The sequence below is a fragment of the Xyrauchen texanus genome, chromosome 20 (genome assembly GCF_025860055.1).
Source record: "Xyrauchen texanus isolate HMW12.3.18 chromosome 20, RBS_HiC_50CHRs, whole genome shotgun sequence".
Classification (NCBI taxonomy): Eukaryota; Metazoa; Chordata; class Actinopteri; order Cypriniformes; family Catostomidae; genus Xyrauchen; species Xyrauchen texanus.
Window position 1 is genome coordinate 430,081 of NC_068295.1, and position 20,000 is coordinate 450,080.

At 44.0% G+C, this 20,000-nt stretch overlaps 1 protein-coding gene across 1 annotated transcript in view; it reads left to right on the forward strand.

Moving 5' to 3' along the window:
- The window catches only part of LOC127660820 (serine/threonine-protein kinase 32C-like), an 83,802-nt gene that overhangs the window by 42,561 nt on the left and 21,241 nt on the right, over nucleotides 1-20,000 (forward strand). Inside the window, exon 2 of the mRNA XM_052151254.1 lies at nucleotides 10,791-10,846. Coding sequence (XP_052007214.1) covers nucleotides 10,791-10,846 — 56 coding nt within the window. The remainder of the gene's footprint in view (nucleotides 1-10,790; nucleotides 10,847-20,000) is intronic.

Genomic DNA, 20,000 nt, shown 5'->3' on the forward strand with positions numbered 1-20,000 from the left:
ACCAGACGTGCTGCTGCATTCTGGATCATTTGGAGAGGTCTAATAGCACATGCAGGAAGGCCTGCAATGAGAGCGTTACAGTAGTCCAGTCTAGTTATATTAAGGGACTGAACGAGCAGTTGTGTGGCATGTACAGAGAGGAAGGGTCTTATCTTCCTGATATTGTAGAGTGTAAATCTACAAGATCTTGCAGTTTTTGAAATGTGGTCTGTGAAATTTAGCTCATCATCAATGGTTACCCCTAGATTTCTGACCGCTTTGGAAGGCTGAAACTGTAGTTGGACCCAGCTGCACGGTGATGTTGTGTTCAACAGCAGGGTTGGCTGGAAAGACAAGGAGTTCTGTCTTGGCAGGGTTGAGTTGAAGGTGGTGTTCCTTCATCCAGGCCGAGATGTCTGCCAGACAGGCAGCGATTCGAACGGTCACTGTGGTGTCGTTGGGCTGGAAAGACAAGTAGAGTTGCGTGTCATCAGCGTAGCAGTGGTAAGAGAAACCATGTGACTGGATGATGGGTCCCAGTGATGTTGTGTATATGGAGAAGAGAAGTGGCCCAAGCACTGATCCCTGAGGTACCCCAGTAAGTAACTGGTGTGGCTTGGATACTTCCCCTCTCCATGCTACCTCAAAGGACCTTTCTGAGAGATAAGAGTTGAACCAGTCAAGCACAGTTCCAATGATACCCAGTTTAGAGAGGCTGGAGAGTAGGATCTGATGGTTGACTGTGTCAAAGGCAGCAGAAAGGTCCAGCAAAATCAGAACGGGTGATCTCGATTCAGCTTTCGCCTGTCTCAGCGACTCGATGACAGACAGCAGGGCAGTCTCAGTGGAGTGTCCACTTCTGAAGCCTGACTGATTGTCATCCAGCAGCTTGTTCTGTGAGAGATAGGCGGAGATCTGATTGAAAACTGCCCTTTCAAGTGTTTTTGCCATGAATGGGATGAGAGAGACTGGTCTGTAGTGTTCTATCTGTGTGGGGTTAAGTGCAGGTTTTTTCAGCAGTGGGGTCACTCGAGCCTGCTTAAATGTAGTGGGAAAAGTGCCTGCAAGAAGGGATGTGTTAATTATGTGTGTAAGTGCCGGTAGGATGGACGGAGAGATGGCCTGGAGAAGGTGTGATGGAATGGGGTCAAGGGAACAGGTTGTGGGGTGGTTGGAGAGGAGGAGTTTAGAGACCTCAGTGTCAGTTAAAGGAGAGAACATAGGGAAAGAAGGGTTGCATACAGGAGCCAGGTGTTTGACAGGGTGTGGTGCTGTGAATGTATTGCTGATGGCTGTAACCTTATCAGTAAAATAAGGTTTTACACACACACACACACACACTCTCTCTCACACACACACACACACACACACATGTTGTGTTAATTGTGTAAATGTTAATTTACTTCTGGAATTGCCGTATCTGTTAATACTGCGTTTATCACCAAACTCTACGGCAGCATTTCTTTCCAAATGTCTTTGATATTTGCCTTTAGGTCATCAGGACTCAATAGTTAGTAGAGAAAGTGACGGCTGCCCATATTTCTGAGAGAAGCTTGAACTCTTAGTTTAACCCTTTATAACACGGGCATTTGCATCTTCAAAGATGTCCCGAGGTGACTCGTGTCTTCATCTTTCCCTCAACTGTGTTTCTGAGCAGTTCTTCAAACAGGAAGCTCGTATGAATGTTCACTCACGAGTCGCCTGAGGGGGAAAGCAAAACCCATTAGTGAAAGGAACCATCTATTTCATCTGTACAGAAACCCGTATCACAACTCTATTTTTCATGAATGGACGACCTTCAGAGCTTTTGAGAGCACATGAACAAACTTCAGGAAATATTCATGCTGAAGATAAATGGAGCAAAACTCACAAACTTTGATCTCTTGCACTGGTGACTGCACTAAACTTTAGTCTTGGATCTGACTCTCTTTAAGAAAGACCATCCAAAAAGGAAAATTCTGTCATCATTTACTCATCCTCATGCTGTTCCAATTAAAAAAAAAAAAAACACACATATATATATTATTATTATTTTTTTTTTATTATTATCACATGGTTGATGTGTGTGTATGTGTGTGTGTGTGTGTGTGTGAATGTTTTCTTTATATTTTTTACTTTTGTGTAAATGAATGTTGTTGTTTTGCACTAGAAATGGCTCTATCTTTTATTTTATTTTATTTAACATTTTCTCCCCAATCTGGAACGCCCAATTCCCAATGTGCTCCAAGTCCTCGTGGTGGTGTAGTGACTCTCCTCAATTTGGGTGATGGAGGACGAATCTCAGTTGCCTCCGCATCTGAGACCGTCAATCCGCACATCTCATCACGTGACTTGTTGAGCGTGTTACCATGGAGACGTAGCGCGTGTGGAGGCTTCACGCTATTCTCCGCGGCATAAACGCACAACTCGCCACACGCCTCACCGAGAGCGAGAACCACATTATAGCGACCACGAGGAGGTTACCCCATGTGACTCTACCCTCCCTAGCAACCGGTCCAATTTGGTTACCCCATGTGACTCTACCCTCCCTAGCAACCGGGTCAATTTGGTTACCCCATGTGACTCTACCCTCCCTAGAAACTGGGCCAATTTGGTTACCCCATGTGACTCTACCCTCCCTAGCAATCGGGCCAATTTGGTTACCCCATGTGACTCTACCCTCCCTAGCAACCGGGCCAATTTGGTTACCCCATGTGACTCTACCCTCCCTAGAAACTGGGCCAATTTGGTTACCCCATGTGACTCTACCCTCCCTAGCAACCGGGCCAATTTGGTTACCCCATGTGACTCTACCCTCCCTAGCAACCGGGCCAATTTGGTTACCCCATGTGACTCTACCCTCCCTAGAAACTGGGCCAATTTGGTTACCCCATGTGACTCTACCCTCCCTAGCAATCGGGCCAATTGGTTACCCCATGTGAGTCTACCCTCCCTAGCAACCGGGTCAATTTGGTTACCCCATGTGACTCTACCCTCCCTAGCAATCGGGACAATTTGGTTGCTAAGGAGACCTGGCTGGAGTCACTCAGCACGCCCTGGATTTAAACTCACGACAACAGGTGTGATAGTCAGCGTGAAATCTCGCTGAGATACCCAGACACACAATATCTTTGTTATTAAGTGAAAAATATTGTATGCTGACCAAAATCTCTAATAACTACAATTTCAAAGCTTTTGAGAGGGATTTTAAACTACTAAAACTCACTATTAAAACTACATTACCCATAATGCAATATTATGTTCTGAAGCAATGGAGCGCAACAGTCTGGTTCCGTTCATTGGTTTCAATTTGATTGTTTAAACATCGTGTTTGATTGAGGAATTCATGTAAACAACGACATTACCCATGGTACAGCAGAGAGAGATCCACCAATCAGAGAATTGCGGACTACTAACCCCGCAAAACTAGTGACCACGCACTCCCATGACGCACTGTTAATGACGAAATCGAGTCGGTCACTTTAAACAACTTCTATACAGTATGTGTATATGTGTTGATGAGAAACTGATCAATATTTAAGTCCTTTTGTATTGTAAATCTCCACTTTCACTTTCACATTCTTCTTCATGCATTATTCATGCATATCACCATCTACTTGGCAGGGAAATTAATTTATATTAGAAAAGACTTAAATCTTTTTACTATCATATGACTTCTGAAGACATGGATTAAACCACTGGAGTCTTATGGATTACTTTTATGCTGCATTTATGTGCTTTTTGGAGCTTCAAAGATTTGGACCCTGTTGACTTGCATTGCTCTTTTGTATACTGCACATTTTGACAAATTTCCCATACAGAAAATGTATAGACTATGCATGCAGAGTATACATACTAGTGCGACATCAGTCAAGGATTCTGATAATGCCATTCTGAACAGACAAACAAGTAAATGTCAAACAATGCTTCAAGTATATACTTCTGAATCTGTGCATTTTAAAATGTGTAAATAATCCCTCTTGAGCACCACGGACGGAAACATAAGGATCTCAGTAACATGCCAATTCAATAAGCATTCTTCCATCCAGCATACATTAAATCTGTGACCTGACAGAGTGACTGGCGATTGTGTATTTAGCACTGTGATGTTTATAGTGACTGAGCTGAACACATTCCACCGTCTCAGACAGGTCAGTGCGACAGAAGAGGATCAGATGTGACAGACAGTTAATAAAGACATTAAAGAAGACAGGAAGTATGGTGGGATGTAAATTCTGTCATCATTTGCTCACCCTTATGTTGATCCAAACCCGTTTGAATTTCTTTTTTCTGTGGAACAAAAAAGGTGAAGTTGGGCAGAATGTTCAAGCTGCTTTTTCCATACAATGAAAGTGAGGGGTGATTGAGGGGGGGCGGCGTTCCGGTTCAAACTGATTACATTTACAACTGAACAAAGTGGATGTTTATTTTTGTATCTTTTAATGTAGTGGGAACTATTGCGTCTGTGGTTGCGTAACTTGCATTGTGTTGACTTTCGGGAATGGATAGAAATTCCGTAATGCACGCAGCCAATGGGAATGCGTCTCTGTCAGTGTGCGACTCTGCGTCCTCACATCACCTGAGAAATGACTTCAGGTAAATTGAGTCTAGGGATGCACCGAACGATTGAACAGGATCCGCTACTTTAACAGAAACTATTGAGAAACGATTAAATTACATCAATAAAGCTGCGTGATCGTACGTGCAATGATCCAAGTGTCTTGCCATAGATCTCATGTTTACAGCTGATGAGACATGATGATCTCACACATATGCATGCGGATCCACCAGCACACGACAGATTTATAAATGCACGCAACAAATCCACACACACTTCACTCACGTGTCATCACTTCTGCATTTATGTTACTTAAAATAACATAATAAGGCCTCAAAACATTCGCGGTGAAAATTTGCGCCCCCTAGAGGTAACGGGTAGAAATATTTATATAAAAATAAAAGTGCTTCACATCGCACATACTGTATATGGACAAGTCATATATCAAATGAAAGCTCTCATTCTCAGGAATATGACTGTATATTTTATTCTGTTGCACTAATATCACAGTTTGAAATATTTTCACAAATAAACTTCAATACGAGTAATTTAGTGCATAAGTAAACGCCGCTTGTACACACACACACGAGTGCTTCGTCATATGCTGGGGTGTGATTTAGCATGACTGACACCCGTTACCCAGCACTCATGCATTATGCGGGAAAAGGAGAAATATCTTATATATTTTTTTATTAGGAAAAGTGTGTTTCGAAGTGTTCGTGAATTTCTAAATGAATGCAGATTATCAAGCCACTGTGGACTTTAACTGTAGCATTATAATTTTGCATTACACTGACTGGTCAAGTGTTCTAATGTCTCCATGGCCATATAGAAATGCATGCTTGCATCATTTTCATCTTCTGTAGTTTGCAATCTCTAGAGCTCCTTGCAATGCACTGATGATTATATTTTCATCTGATTTATGCTACTGTCAATACAGTCTCCTGTTTCTTTAGTCAGTGTCTGCAACTGCATCCTCCCTCTTCCCTACAACATGCATTGAAACGGAGGTCTGCAGTTTAACCTTTAACACCAGTATTTTAAAGGTCTGAGTGACTGCACCCCATGTGTAGGTTCCTGCACTTTGTATCTTTAATTTGGAGGGAATTGCACAGGTATGAATGAAACATGTTCGGTGACCTTTCACCCCCTCCACTGCATTAGGCTCCGCCCAGTGAATCTCGTCCATTTCCACCACTGGATATATGATCCTACAGTATTAATATATCTGTAGTATCAAAACCATGGTTTCCACCCCAAAATAACATGGTCACTACTACAATCATGGTTAGTACAATATTACTATAGTAAAACTGTGGTTCATTTTTGTAAAGGTTAAACAATTATGAAGACAGCATTACATTGAACATGAAATATATACATGTACATATACATTAATAAAACTAGAAAACACCATATTTTATATTACTGAATCTAAATATAGTGATAAACAGCAGTAAATAAACTCTATATCGCCAGCGCTATATTGCATGTTTTTTTTACGTCTCTGAATGCGTAAGTCAGGCATATTTCATTTTAAAGTTTAGAATCTGATCTTTTCAGAGATATCCATCACTTCTGCATTTATGTTACTTAAAATAACAAAATAAGGCCTTAAAATATTCTTGTTGAACATGAGCGCCCCCTAGAGGTAACGGGGTAGAAATATTTATATAAAAATAAATGTCTCATCGCACATACTGTATATGGACAAGTCATATATCAAATGAAAGCTCTCATTCTCAGGAATATGACTGTATAGTTTATTCTGTTGCACTAATATCACAGTTTGAGAGATTTACAAAAGAATCACAAAGTGAAATCTGATTTCTGTAAGTCATCAACTACAAATGTCTCATTTATGCTCTGATAACTGCTGCTGAAAACCCCAAATAGCCAAAAACTTTATATCTGCTTTTACCTAAAAATAATCCATTGTTTACTTGTCTGTGAGCTTGTGTGAATAATCCAATGTTATATCTTACATGTCCAGAACAAAATATGACATCTAGAAAGAAAATCATGCAAAACAAATCATCAGAAATATATTTTATCGACTATTGATGATAAAATGTTTAATATCATCACAAAGGGGAGGATCTCAGCTTTCTAATGACACCTAGATTGAGCTTGTAGTCCACTCAGAGGCCGAGATATTCAATGAAATAATGAGGGTGTTGCTTGAACTGAACATTAGACTGAATGTCTATGGACGAGCACATCTGTGAGGGATATAATGTGTTAGAGCGCCCCCTACAGTTCACATCTGTGAGGGGTATAATGTGTTAGAGCGCCCCCTACAGTTCACATCTGTGAGGGGTATAATGTGTTAGAGCCCCCTACAGTTCACATCTGTGAGGGGTATAATGTGTTAGAGCCCCTACAGTTCAGATCTGTGAGGGGTATAATGTGTTAGAGCCCCCTACAGTTCAGATCTGTGAGGGGTATAATGTGTTAGAGCCCCCTACAGTTCAGATCTGTGAGGGGTATAATGTGTTAGAGCCCCCTACAGTTCAGATCTGTGAGGGGTCAAATGTGTTAGAGCCCCCTACAGTTCACATCTGTGAGGGGTAAAATTTGTTAGAGCCCCCTACAGTTCACATCTGTGAGGGGTAAAATGTGTTAGAGCCCCCTACAGTTCACATCTGTGAGGGGTATAATGTGTTAGAGCTCCCTACAGTTCACATCTGTGAGGGGTCAAATGTGTTAGAGCGCCCCTACAGTTCACATCTGTGAGGGGTAAAATGTGTTAAGAGAGCCCCCTACAGTTCACATCTGTGAGGGGTATAATGTGTTAGAGCCCCCTACAGTTCACATCTGTGAGGGGTCAAATGTGTTAGAGCGCCCCTACAGTTCACATCTGTGAGGGGTAAAATGTGTTAGAGCCCCCTACAGTTCACATCTGTGAGGGGTCAAATGTGTTAGAGCGCCCCTACAGTTCACATCTGTGAGGGGTAAAATGTGTTAAGAGAGCCCCTACAGTTCACATCTGTGAGGGGTATAATGTGTTAGAGCCCCTACAGTTCACATCTGTGAGGGGTATAATGTGTTAGAGCCCCTACAGTTCACATCTGTGAGGGGTATAATGTGTTAGAGCCCCTACAGTTCACATCTGTGAGGGGTGAAATGTGTTAGAGCGCCCCTACAGTTCACATCTGTGAGGGGTGAAATGTGTTAGAGCGCCCCTACAGTTCACATCTGTGAGGGGTGAAATGTGTTAGAGCCCCCTACAGTTCACATCTGTGAGGGGTGATAATGTGTTAGAGCCCCCTACAGTTCACATCTGTGAGGGGTGAAATGTGTTAGAGCCCCTACAGTTCACATCTGTGAGCGGTGAAATGTGTTAGAGCCCCCTACAGTTCACATCTGTGAGGGGTATAATGTGTTAGAGCTCCCTACAGTTCACATCTGTGAGGGGTGAAATGTGTTAGAGCGCCCCTACAGTTCACATCTGTGAGGGGTGAAATGTGTTAGAGCCCCCTACAGTTCACATCTGTGAGGGGTATAATGTGTTAGAGCGCCCCTACAGTTCACATCTGTGAGGGGTATAATGTGTTAGAGCTCCCTACAGTTCACATCTGTGAGGGGTAAAGTGTGTTAGAGCCCCCTACAGTTCACATCTGTGAGGGGTCAAATGTGTTAGAGCGCCCCTACAGTTCACATCTGTGAGGGGTAAAATGTGTTAGAGCCCCCTACAGTTCACATCTGTGAGGGGTAAAGTGTGTTAGAGCTCCCTACAGTTCACATCTGTGAGGGGTGAAATGTGTTAGAGCCCCCTACAGTTCACATCTGTGAGGGGTCAAATGTGTTAGAGCCCCTACAGTTCACATCTGTGAGGGGTATAATGTGTTAGAGCTCCCTACAGTTCACATCTGTGAGGGGTATAATGTGTTAGAGCCCCCTACAGTTCACATCTGTGAGGGGTAAAATGTGTTAGAGCCCCCTACAGTTCACATCTGTGAGGGGTATAATGTGTTAGAGAGCCCCTACAGTTCACATCTGTGAGGGGTATAATGTGTTAGAGCCCCCTACAGTTCACATCTGTGAGGGGTCAAATGTGTTAAGAGCGCCCCTACAGTTCACATCTGTGAGGGGTATAATGTGTTAGAGCCCCCTACAGTTCACATCTGTGAGGGGTCAAATGTGTTAGAGCGCCCCCTACAGTTCACATCTGTGAGGGGTAAAATGTGTTAGAGCCCCCTACAGTTCACATCTGTGAGGGGTCAAATGTGTTAGAGCGCCCCTACAGTTCACATCTGTGAGGGGTAAAATGTGTTAGAGCGCCCCTACAGTTCACATCTGTGAGGGGTATAATGTGTTAGAGCCCCCTACAGTTCACATCTGTGAGGGGTATAATGTGTTAGAGCCCCCTACAGTTCACATCTGTGAGGGGTATAATGTGTTAGAGCGCCCCTACAGTTCACATCTGTGAGGGGTGAAATGTGTTAGAGCCCCCTACAGTTCACATCTGTGAGGGGTATAATGTGTTAGAGCGCCCCTACAGTTCACATCTGTGAGGGGTGAAATGTGTTAGAGCCCCCTACAGTTCACATCTGTGAGGGGTATAATGTGTTAGAGCCCCCTACAGTTCACATCTGTGAGGGGTAAATGTGTTAGAGCCCCCTACAGTTCACATCTGTGAGGGGTATAATGTGTTAGAGCCCCCTACAGTTCACATCTGTGAGGGGTATAATGTGTTAGAGCGCCCCTACAGTTCACATCTGTGAGGGGTATAATGTGTTAGAGCGCCCCTACAGTTCACATCTGTGAGGGGTATAATGTGTTAGAGCGCCCCTACAGTTCACATCTGTGAGGGGTAAAATGTGTTAGAGCCCCTACAGTTCACATCTGTGAGGGGTATAATGTGTTAGAGCCCCCTACAGTTCACATCTGTGAGGGGTAAAATGTGTTAGAGCGCCCCTACAGTTCACATCTGTGAGGGGTAAAATGTGTTAGAGCGCCCCTACAGTTCACATCTGTGAGGGGTAAAATGTGTTAGAGCGCCCCTACAGTTCACATCTGTGAGGGGTAAAATGTGTTAGAGCCCCCTACAGTTCACATCTGTGAGGGGTATAATGTGTTAGAGCCCCCTACAGTTCACATCTGTGAGGGGTATAATGTGTTAGAGCGCCCCTACAGTTCACATCTGTGAGGGGTATAATGTGTTAGAGCCCCCTACAGTTCACATCTGTGAGGGGTAAAATGTGTTAGAGCCCCCTACAGTTCACATCTGTGAGGGGTATAATGTGTTAGAGCCCCCTACAGTTCACATCTGTGAGGGGTATAATGTGTTAGAGCCCCCTACAGTTCACATCTGTGAGGGGTATAATGTGTTAGAGCCCCCTACAGTTCACATCTGTGAGGGGTATAATGTGTTAGAGCGCCCCTACAGTTCACATCTGTGAGGGGTATAATGTGTTAGAGCGCCCCTACAGTTCACATCTGTGAGGGGTATAATGTGTTAGAGCCCCCTACAGTTCACATCTGTGAGGGGTATAATGTGTTAGAGCCCCCTACAGTTCACATCTGTGAGGGGTATAATGTGTTAGAGCGCCCCTACAGTTCACATCTGTGAGGGGTATAATGTGTTAGAGCCCCCTACAGTTCACATCTGTGAGGGGTATAATGTGTTAGAGCGCCCCTACAGTTCACATCTGTGAGGGGTATAATGTGTTAGAGCGCCCCTACAGTTCACATCTGTGAGGGGTATAATGTGTTAGAGCGCCCCTACAGTTCACATCTGTGAGGGGTATAATGTGTTAGAGCGCCCCCTACAGTTCACATCTGTGAGGGGTATAATGTGTTAGAGCGCCCCCTACAGTTCACATCTGTGAGGGGTATAATGTGTTAGAGCGCCCTGTACTGCGCAGGGCTCAAGTGAATCAGTGAATCATTTATGAGAACTAGTTCATTTATATACACTGTCCAGAAGAACCAGTTCACTAAACTGCAGCGCTGCTTGTGGGAAAATGCAACGTATTTCTGGAAAAGCTGCACAGATGTGAAAATAGTGAAACTACTGAAACATGTACTAGTGTTAGTAGTGTCGCTACTTTGAGTTAAATACTCCACAACACTGGGATCTTGTTGGCATTTGACAGCATTTGCTTACATTGTATGGAAAAGAGCATGAAAGAAAGAAAGTCATACAGGTTTGGAATGACATGAGGGTGAGTAAACGATGACAGAATTGGAATTTTTTGGCGAATGGCTCCTCTTGAACTTTGTGTTTGCTTTTCATTTTATTCATCTTCTTTTTCTTTTTCCTTCATAGTGAATTTCGACCACTTCCAGATCCTCCGAGCCATCGGAAAGGGGAGTTTTGGGAAGGTAAGATGACTCATTCATATGTATTATTTATGTGCGTCTGAACCGAGTAAAATATAAGACTCCACAAATCCCTCCCAGCGGCGCCTCACTGACTGCCAGAGGAACTTGTTCAAATAAATGAATGAACAGATGATGACACAAATGTTTAATCCTGTGAAATGAGACGGCACCTAAGTCACGTGAGTTTGGACTGATTTCGGAATGCCGCTACAGTAAGAGATCGGAACGAACACTGTTGGGAAATACGACACTGTCACCGGGCACCCTGGGTAATTCCCTCGAGCTCTTGTTATCTGAAACGAGGGCGCGTTGAGATTTCCACCTTAAGTAGGCCTCAAGTAATTACATTTCAATTGTTCCATTAATCTGTCGCAGAGCTGTTAATTAATTTAACATGAGAGATTCAAACCTCAAGTGGACTCAAGAAAGATGGAGATCTCCTTCATATCTCTGATGTTTCTCCAGTAATCTCACATGTTTCAGAAGAGATCTCAACAATGGTGCATGACTTAACCTCCAGTGTGCTGTCTGTCTGCACTGGTCTCAGAACAGTTATAGGAGAGCTATAGGATGCTCCCTTGCTCCCTATTTAGTGCATGACTTAACCTCCAGTGTGCTGTCTGTCTGCACTGGTCTCAGAACAGTTATAGGAGAGCTATAGGATGCTCCCTTGCTCCCTATTTAGTGCATGACTTAACCTCCAGTGTGCTGTCTGTCTGCACTGGTCTCAGAAAAGTTATAGGAGAGCTATAGGATGCTCCCTTGCTCCCTATTTAGTGCATGACTTAACCTCCAGTGTGCTGTCTGTCTGCACTGATCTCAGAACAGTTATAGGAGAGCTATAGGATGCTCCCTTGCTCCCTATTTAGTGCATGACTTAACCTCCAGTGTGCTGTCTGTCTGCACTGGTCTCAGAACAGTTATAGGAGAACTATAGGATGCTCCCTTGCTCCCTATTTAGTGCATGACTTAACCTCCAGTGTGCTGTCTGTCTGCACTGATCTCAGAACAGTTATAGAGAGCTATAGGATGCTCCCTTGCTCCCTATTTAGTGCATGACTTAACCTCCAGTGTGCTGTCTGTCTGCACTGATCTCAGAACAGTTATAGGAGAGCTATAGGATGCTCCCTTGCTCCCTATTTAGTGCATGACTTAACCTCCAGTGTGCTGTCTGTCTGCACTGGTCTCAGAACAGTTATAGAGAGCTATAGGATGCTCCCTTGCTCCCTATTTAGTGCATGACTTAACCTCCAGTGTGCTGTCTGTCTGCACTGGTCTCAGAAGAGTTATAGGAGAGCTATAGGATGCTCCCTTGCTCCCTATTTAGTGCATGACTTAACCTCCAGTGTGCTGTCTGTCTGCACTGGTCTCAGAACAGTTATAGGAGAGCTATAGGATGCTCCCTTGCTCCCTATTTAGTGCATGACTTAACCTCCAGTGTGCTGTCTGTCTGCACTGGTCTCAGAACAGTTATAGAGAGATATAGGATGCTCCCTTGCTCCCTATTTAGTGCATGACTTAACCTCCAGTGTGCTGTCTGTCTGCACTGATCTCAGAACAGTTATAGGAGAGCTATAGGATGCTCCCTTGCTCCCTATTTAGTGCATGACTTAACCTCCAGTGTGCTGTCTGTCTGCACTGGTCTCAGAACAGTTATAGAGAGATATAGGATGCTCCCTTGCTCCCTATTTAGTGCATGACTTAACCTCCAGTGTGCTGTCTGTCTGCACTGGTCTCAGAACAGTTATAGGAGAGCTATAGGATGCTCCCTTGCTCCCTATTTAGTGCATGACTTAACCTCCAGTGTGCTGTCTGTCTGCACTGGTCTCAGAACAGTTATAGAGAGCTATAGGATGCTCCCTTGCTCCCTATTTAGTGCATGACTTAACCTCTAGTGTGCTATCTGTCTGCACTGGTCTCAGAACAGTTATAGGAGAGCTATAGGATGCTCCCTTGCTCCCTATTTAGTGCATGACACTAATAAGACTTCTTCGTCTTATTATTATTATTATTATTAATAATAATAGTAGTATTATTACAGTGAACATGACATAACTTTACAGTAGTGATATATTTATATAAATTAAATTATAATTAAAATTATATATATATATATATATATATATATATATATATATATATATATGTATGTTATACTTTTTTCCATTTAAATTGAACTTTTATTTTGAAAAACCCATCGCTACGTGACCCAATGTGATTATTAGACTGCTACTATTAGACTATTATTTAATTGTATAAACATGTAGTTCCTGTAGCTCAGCTGGTATAGCATGCACAAGCAACGCTAGGGTCATCGGTTCGATTCCCAGGGAACACAGAAACTGATCAAATGTATACCTTAAATGCACTGTAAATCACTTTGGATAAAAGCGTTTGCTCGCTGTCATCTGCTACAAAAGAGTGTGATGCTCATAATGGTGTTTTCCGTGTATGAGTCAAGGATCTCTAAAAGGTTTGAGCACTTTGTGTACTTTGGTACATCACTAAACGTTTAACCTTTTAACTTTTTCAGGAGGCAGAATATCTTTCACATATACATACAGTATATTGTGCCATGGATAGATAACAAACCATCCATCCATCTTCAACCGCTTATGCAAAGTCGGGTCACAGGGGCAGCAGCTCCAGCAGGGGGCCCCAAACTTCCCTATCCCGAGCCACATTAACCAGCTCTGACTGGGGGACCCCGAGGCGTTCCCAGGCCAGTATGGAGATGTAATCTCTCCACCTAATCCTGGGTCTTCCCCGAGACCTCCTCCCAGCTGGACATGCCTGAAACACCTCCCTAGGGAGGCGGCCAGGGGGCATCCTTACCAGATGCCCAAACCACCTCAACTGACTCCTTTCGACGCAAAGGAGCAGCGGCTCTACTCCGAGCTCCTCACGGATGACTGAGCGCCTCACCCTATCTCTAAGGGAGAAGCCCGCCACCCTTCTGAGGAAGCCCATTTTGGCCGCTTGTACTCGCGACCTAGTTCTTTCAGTCATGACCCAGCCTTCATGACCATAGGTGAGGGTAGGAACGAAAATGGACCGGTAGATCGAGAGCTTTGCCTTCCGGCTCAGCTCTCTTTTCGTGCGATAGAGCGAGTGCAATACTGCCCCCGCTGCCCCGATTCTCCGGCCAACCTCCCGCTCCATTGTCCCCTCACTCGTGAACAAGACCCCGAGGTACTTGACCACCTTCACTTGGGGCAATACCTCCTTCCCTACCTGGAGTACGCACTCCATCGGTTTCCTGCTGAGAATGAGAGAGATGGTTCTCAGCAAGATAACAAGCCATCAAAGTAAAATGCACATAGGTTTGAATTACTTAAGCTCGGGGTCAAGGGTCAGTTTTGAGGCGATTCACTTTATTGGTTAATTCTGTCAATAACTCGTTCATTTGGCTGGGCAACTTTACCCCTCGCTGCGTGATCGCAAGAACCGTAAAAACGTAAGAAATGGCTCTGCATGGCAGAAAACACGATTGCTATTGCTTTTAATTCATCCTCTCACATGCAGATGCATTCATACTCAAAGAGCAGCTGTTTTAATATGCAACTTTGCACTTTTGCTGTCAGTATGCATGAGGCAGGACTGAATATTAAATCATGTCCTTGTAGCAAAGCCTCGTGTTCTGTGAGAACCGTCATGAATAGCCCCTGAGAGTAAAGCCTTGTGTTTCTCTACAACAGCTGCAGAACTCACAGAAACACACAGCAGCGTATCCCTTTACGTACCCTGTTTGAGCAGCTGTTGTATAACTGTGGTGAAAACCCACCAAACTCGCCGTGCATGAAGGATCTGTGGCTAATTGCATTGCATGTCTTTTTGGGATGGAGATGCATGCAGATGCACGGTTCCCTCAACTAGCAGTTACAGTTGCATATCCACAACATCAGTGTGCGTTTGTGTGCAGGACCAAAGATTCTTCATAACTCTTGCAATGCATCCGTACACATCTGGTCTTCACGTTGCTATACCTACATTTTTGCTAAATGATTTTTACGTGGCTCGTTGTTCGTATCGCGGCAGATGAAATGAACTCTAAAGGCACTACAGCAATAAGGACTTATATTCACTTTCACACAAATCACGAGTAAACTGGCTGATTACCAGTTCATAAACACTTACTTTTGACTCTGTTCCTCACACAAATGCTAGTGTGGTGTGGTGTGGCGTAGTGGTCTAAAGCACATAACTGGTAATCTGGTAATCAGAAGGTTGCTGGTTTGATCACCACAGTCACCACCATTGTGCCCTTGAGTAAGACACTTAACTCCAGGTTGCTCCGGGGGGATTGTCCCTGTAATAAGTGTACTGTATAATGCATTGGTACTCAGAAGGTTGCTGGTTTGATCCCCACAGTCACCACCATTGTGTCCTTGAGTAAGGCACTTAACTCCAGGTTGCTCCGGGGGGATTGTCCCTGTAATAAGTGCTCTGTATAATACATTGGTACTCAGAAGGTTGCTGGTTCAATCCCCACAGTCACCACCATTGTGTCCTTGAGTAAGACACTTAACTCCAGGTTGCTCCGGGGGGGATTGTCCCTGTAATAAGTGCACTGTAAGTCACTTTGGATAAAAGCTTCTGCCAAATGCATACATGTAAATGTAAAATGTGACCTGTTCTCATAACATGACTCTAAACGTGACTATACATTATTGCAAAACTTGTTATGCGTGTGTCCAGGTACAATTCCTTGCAGTTTCCAGGTGACATTATCACTTGAGGTGCTACAACATTCACTTGAACTCAAAACATGACTTCAATGGCTGATTATGACATCATAAACACGTATTTTTCTCTCTATTACTCAGACTATGTTACTATGTTATGATATCGACACACTTTTACTCTAAAGCATCTTTTGATACATTTTAACGCTTGTATTTCTGACCCACCTGGATATATACACACTTATTCCAAAATGATTAGAGCGTTGAACTTTGGACACGGAGGACCACGGTTCAAACCCAGACAAGAACTGAAGCTGACACGTGACACGACGGAGACATAGATGCGAAACACATTGATGCTTCTGCGTTTAAAACACTCTCCATTTTTTGGCACACTGTTGGTTAAGTTTAGGGTAAAGTTTTAGGTTAGGGAGGTATGTTTTATTAAAACCTCCATCTAAAATTCATCTCATTACATACTAAAATACAATCTCATTTCGCTCGGTTTTGGCGCCTCCTGATGGACATTTCACTTGAAAAGTGTGTAATGTAGTTCAATGGGAAGGAGGAGGCGAGAACCGGCTTGACAATATAAATAATATTTTAGTAATAAACTGAAACAAAAGACAAACACACACACGACGGACATGTACGTAAACGATCTCTCTCTCCCGCACAATCCTCCGCAGTCTGCCTTTATCCCTCTCGGAGGCTTGATTAGCCTGATAAGGGACCGGGTGTGTAGAATCACGACCCCGCTCTCCACCCTGCCACATTCCTCCCTGGGGGAGGGCGTGCCCTAAGCCCCGTCTGCCGGCAGGTCATCCCTGTCCGCCTGGATGAGGGAGGGGACAAGGGGAGGGAAACAGAAATAACAGTGTAGTACCCCCCCAAAAAAACACTGTAAAATTTAAACGAGAGGGAAAAGGCCAACGCGGAGCCAGTTCTCCGATACGCCGTAGCTTGTTCCGTGGCCACTCCTTCACCCTCTAACGGACGACAGCCGCGCCTCTCCGGGCGGATCAAAGGCAGACCTCCAGCCCCTGGCGGACGGAACGCCCCGCTGCGTTCTCGGGGAACAGAAGGGGACTCCCCCGCCCCTGGCAGCGGTTCTCCCGCTCGAGGCGGTCGGCAGTGAGCCCCTCCCCACTCGTGGTCGGTGTTCTCAAACCCCGCCGCGTTTCAGAGGCTGGTAGGCGACTCCTCGACCCCTGGCAGCGGCCCTGACCGCTCCAGACGGTCGGTTAGGAGCCCCTTCTCCCCTCGTGGTCGGCGGCCATCGTCCACTTCCAGGTGGCTGGGCTCCTCGTCCCCCGGCAGATGGCCGCGGCTGCTCCGTTGGGGTGGACAGTAGTGGCGAGAACTCTACTACGGCATATCCCGAGCGAGAACCGGCTTGACAATATAAATAATATTTTAATAATAAACTTAAACAGAAGACACAAACACAAACATGACGGACATGTCCATAAACGATCTCTCTCTCCCGCACAATCCTTTATCCCTCTCGGAGGCTTGATTAGCCTGATAAGTGTGTAGAATCACGACCCTGTCCTCCACCCAGCAACAAAGTGTTTTTGCAGTTTTGCAAAAACGTTGCAATGCTCACATAAATTTCATTAGGCTTGTTGGAGTGTGACCACATTGCAAGGTAGCTCAACTGATAAAGCGTTACACTTGTGATGTAAAGGAGCGGGGTACAAGTATTGAAGAGTCCACACGTGTGCCCAAAGTGTCATAGAAACACCACAAAATGACGTGGTTTTTGTTTTTCAACTTACGTTTTCTTTTTCTGACACCATCAGTTATGTTTAGGGTGGGGGTCGGTCTGGGTATCTCAGCGAGTATTTACGCTGACCACCACCCCTGGAGTTCGCTAGTTTGAATCCCAGGGCGTGCTGAGGGACTCCAGTCAGGTCTCCTAAGCAACCAAATTGGCATGGTTGCTAGGGAGGGTAGAGTCACATGGGGGCTCCTCGTGGTCGCTTGTGACAGGGCGGAGGGCGGGGTCATGATTCTACACACCCGGTCCCTTATCAGGCTAATCAATCCTCCGAGAGGGATAAAGGCCGACTGCGGACAGTGGTGTGACAGAGAGAGAGAGCGTTTACGGGCAGCTGCCCCGTGTGTGTCTTTTAATTGAATTAAATGTTGTTTATATTGTCAAGCCATTTCTCTCCTCCTCCTTTCCATTAATCCCTTTACATCGCTATAATGTGGTTCTCACTCTCGGTGGGCCGTGGAGAATAGCGTGAAGCCTCCACATGCGCTACGTCTCCACGGTTACGCGCTCAACATGTCACGGGATAAGATGCGCTACACCACCACGAGGACTTAGAGCGCATTAGGAATTGGGCGTTCCACATTGCGGAGAAAAAAAAAAAAAAAAGGTTTAGGGTCGGGAGGCCAGTTTAAAACTCGATAGAGCATTATCATTAAAAACCATTAACATTTAACTCGCTTTTAGCGCCACACTGTGGACATTTCACTTCAGAACTGCCACGACGTGTGTAACAAGCTGTGTAATATAATTTAGCAAAAATGTCCCCACAGTCGCGTCATTTTCATGGGATCAGGCTGGTCGTAAAACTTGAGTAACAGTGTAGCTGGCGTCTCCTCCTGAGAGGTTATCTAGTTACTGTGCTAAACGGATGTCGCTAGGACGTAACCTAGCTCAGTTTGGAAGCATATAAACATGGCAACAGTGGGGGATAAAACAAAAGCTTTAAACTTCCATCTGTGCATGTGAGGGGTTTAATCAGCTTCTTGTCTGATGACAGGATCTGGAGTGTGTCTCGTGCTGTGATGTGTGTTGTGTGACACGCTCCACGGAGAGCGTTGTGGCCAGGGGGTCGACGGGATTACATTCCATCAGGGTCATGGGTGAGAGGGGCGAGATCAGACATCCAGAGCTTTTGGATTTGACAAGAGAGTTTAAAAAAACTAAAAACTTAAACCAAAGACATTTTAAAATTAAAAACGAAATGAAAATTCATTTAAAATAACGAATTGGTAGTTTCTCATCAAATCTTATCGTATGCTTTAATAACAATCAGGAGTCTCATGAATAATTAATTAGACTTCTGAATGATACTTTAGTGTTCTTTTGAAGCTTGAAGAGGTGTCACCATAAACTGCCATTGTATGACATCACTGAGCACAACATTTATTCAGTTTCTCCCTTTGTGTTCAGAAATAGAAAGAAAGTTATATAGAGTTAGAACAACACGGGGGTGAGTAAACAATGACTGAATTATCATTTTTGGGTGAACTGTCACTTTAAGGAGAAAAATATTGAGGAAACAAAATAGCCAACTTGCATGACTTGTCACAGATATGCTGAATGTGTGAAAGTGATTGAGATGTGAGAACGTGCGCACCCCACACTTTGAGAACAACTGTCCTAAACAACTAATGCTTTGTGAATCAGTTCAATCGAGTCGGTTTAAATGAATGATTCATTTGCTAATCTGACATCACTCTTTTTGAACTGTATGTTTTCACAGATCAGTGAGATCTTTTATCTCAAAGGATCTGAAAGCAAAATGTGATTCCTCATGACAATGAGAACTTTTTATAGTTTACACCTCATGCCCGCATACAAAGAACTTCAAATCTCATCTTAATTGCAATCTTGGGTTCTGTATTAATTGCAACCGGGACGTGACAGAGCGCTCATTAGAACCACAGCTAATTCGTTTGGGAACTGCACATATAGTTAAAAATGATGTGAATTTGAAGATACAGCTGATGTTCAGACTGGAGAACTATTTAGAATTATTTAACACACACATGACGGACATGTCCGTAAACGATCTCTCTCTCCCGCACAATTCTCTGCAGTCGACCTTTATCCTGCTCGGAGGCTTGATTAGCATAATACAGGACCGGGTGTGTAGGATCACGACCCCGCCCTCCGCCCTGCCACAGTGGTCATGTTTGCGCCGTTGCCTGATCTGCATAATTAATTTAGTAAATCAGGCGCTAAACATCACATGCAAATTAGCGGCCCGTAGACTTATTATATAAGAATATTCTTAGCTCTTTCTGTGTTTGTTGATCTAATGCTGCAGTATGTTTTGTCTTCTCACGTACTTGCTCTAAGTGCTCTAAAAATATGGATATCAATAATGGCAATACTTTAAAAAATATATTTTTATCTAAAGCACTATCAATTGCTTTAGATAAAAGTGTCTGACAAATGCATGCCTGTAAATAAGATAAATGGCATGTTTTGTTTTTTGGATTATGAATTATAAGTCATTTTCCTCCATTTCCTGTCACCTGTCATGAAAGATCAAGAGAAAACCATTGACAAAAAACAAATTTAAACTCGAGGAAATGATTTGTATTAGTCACTGACAGACTCATCTGTCTTGAAAAGGTATTTGTATATCACATCAGTCAAGTCAGTTTTATTAGTATAGCGCCTTTCACAACACACATTGTTTCAAAGCAGCTTTACAGAA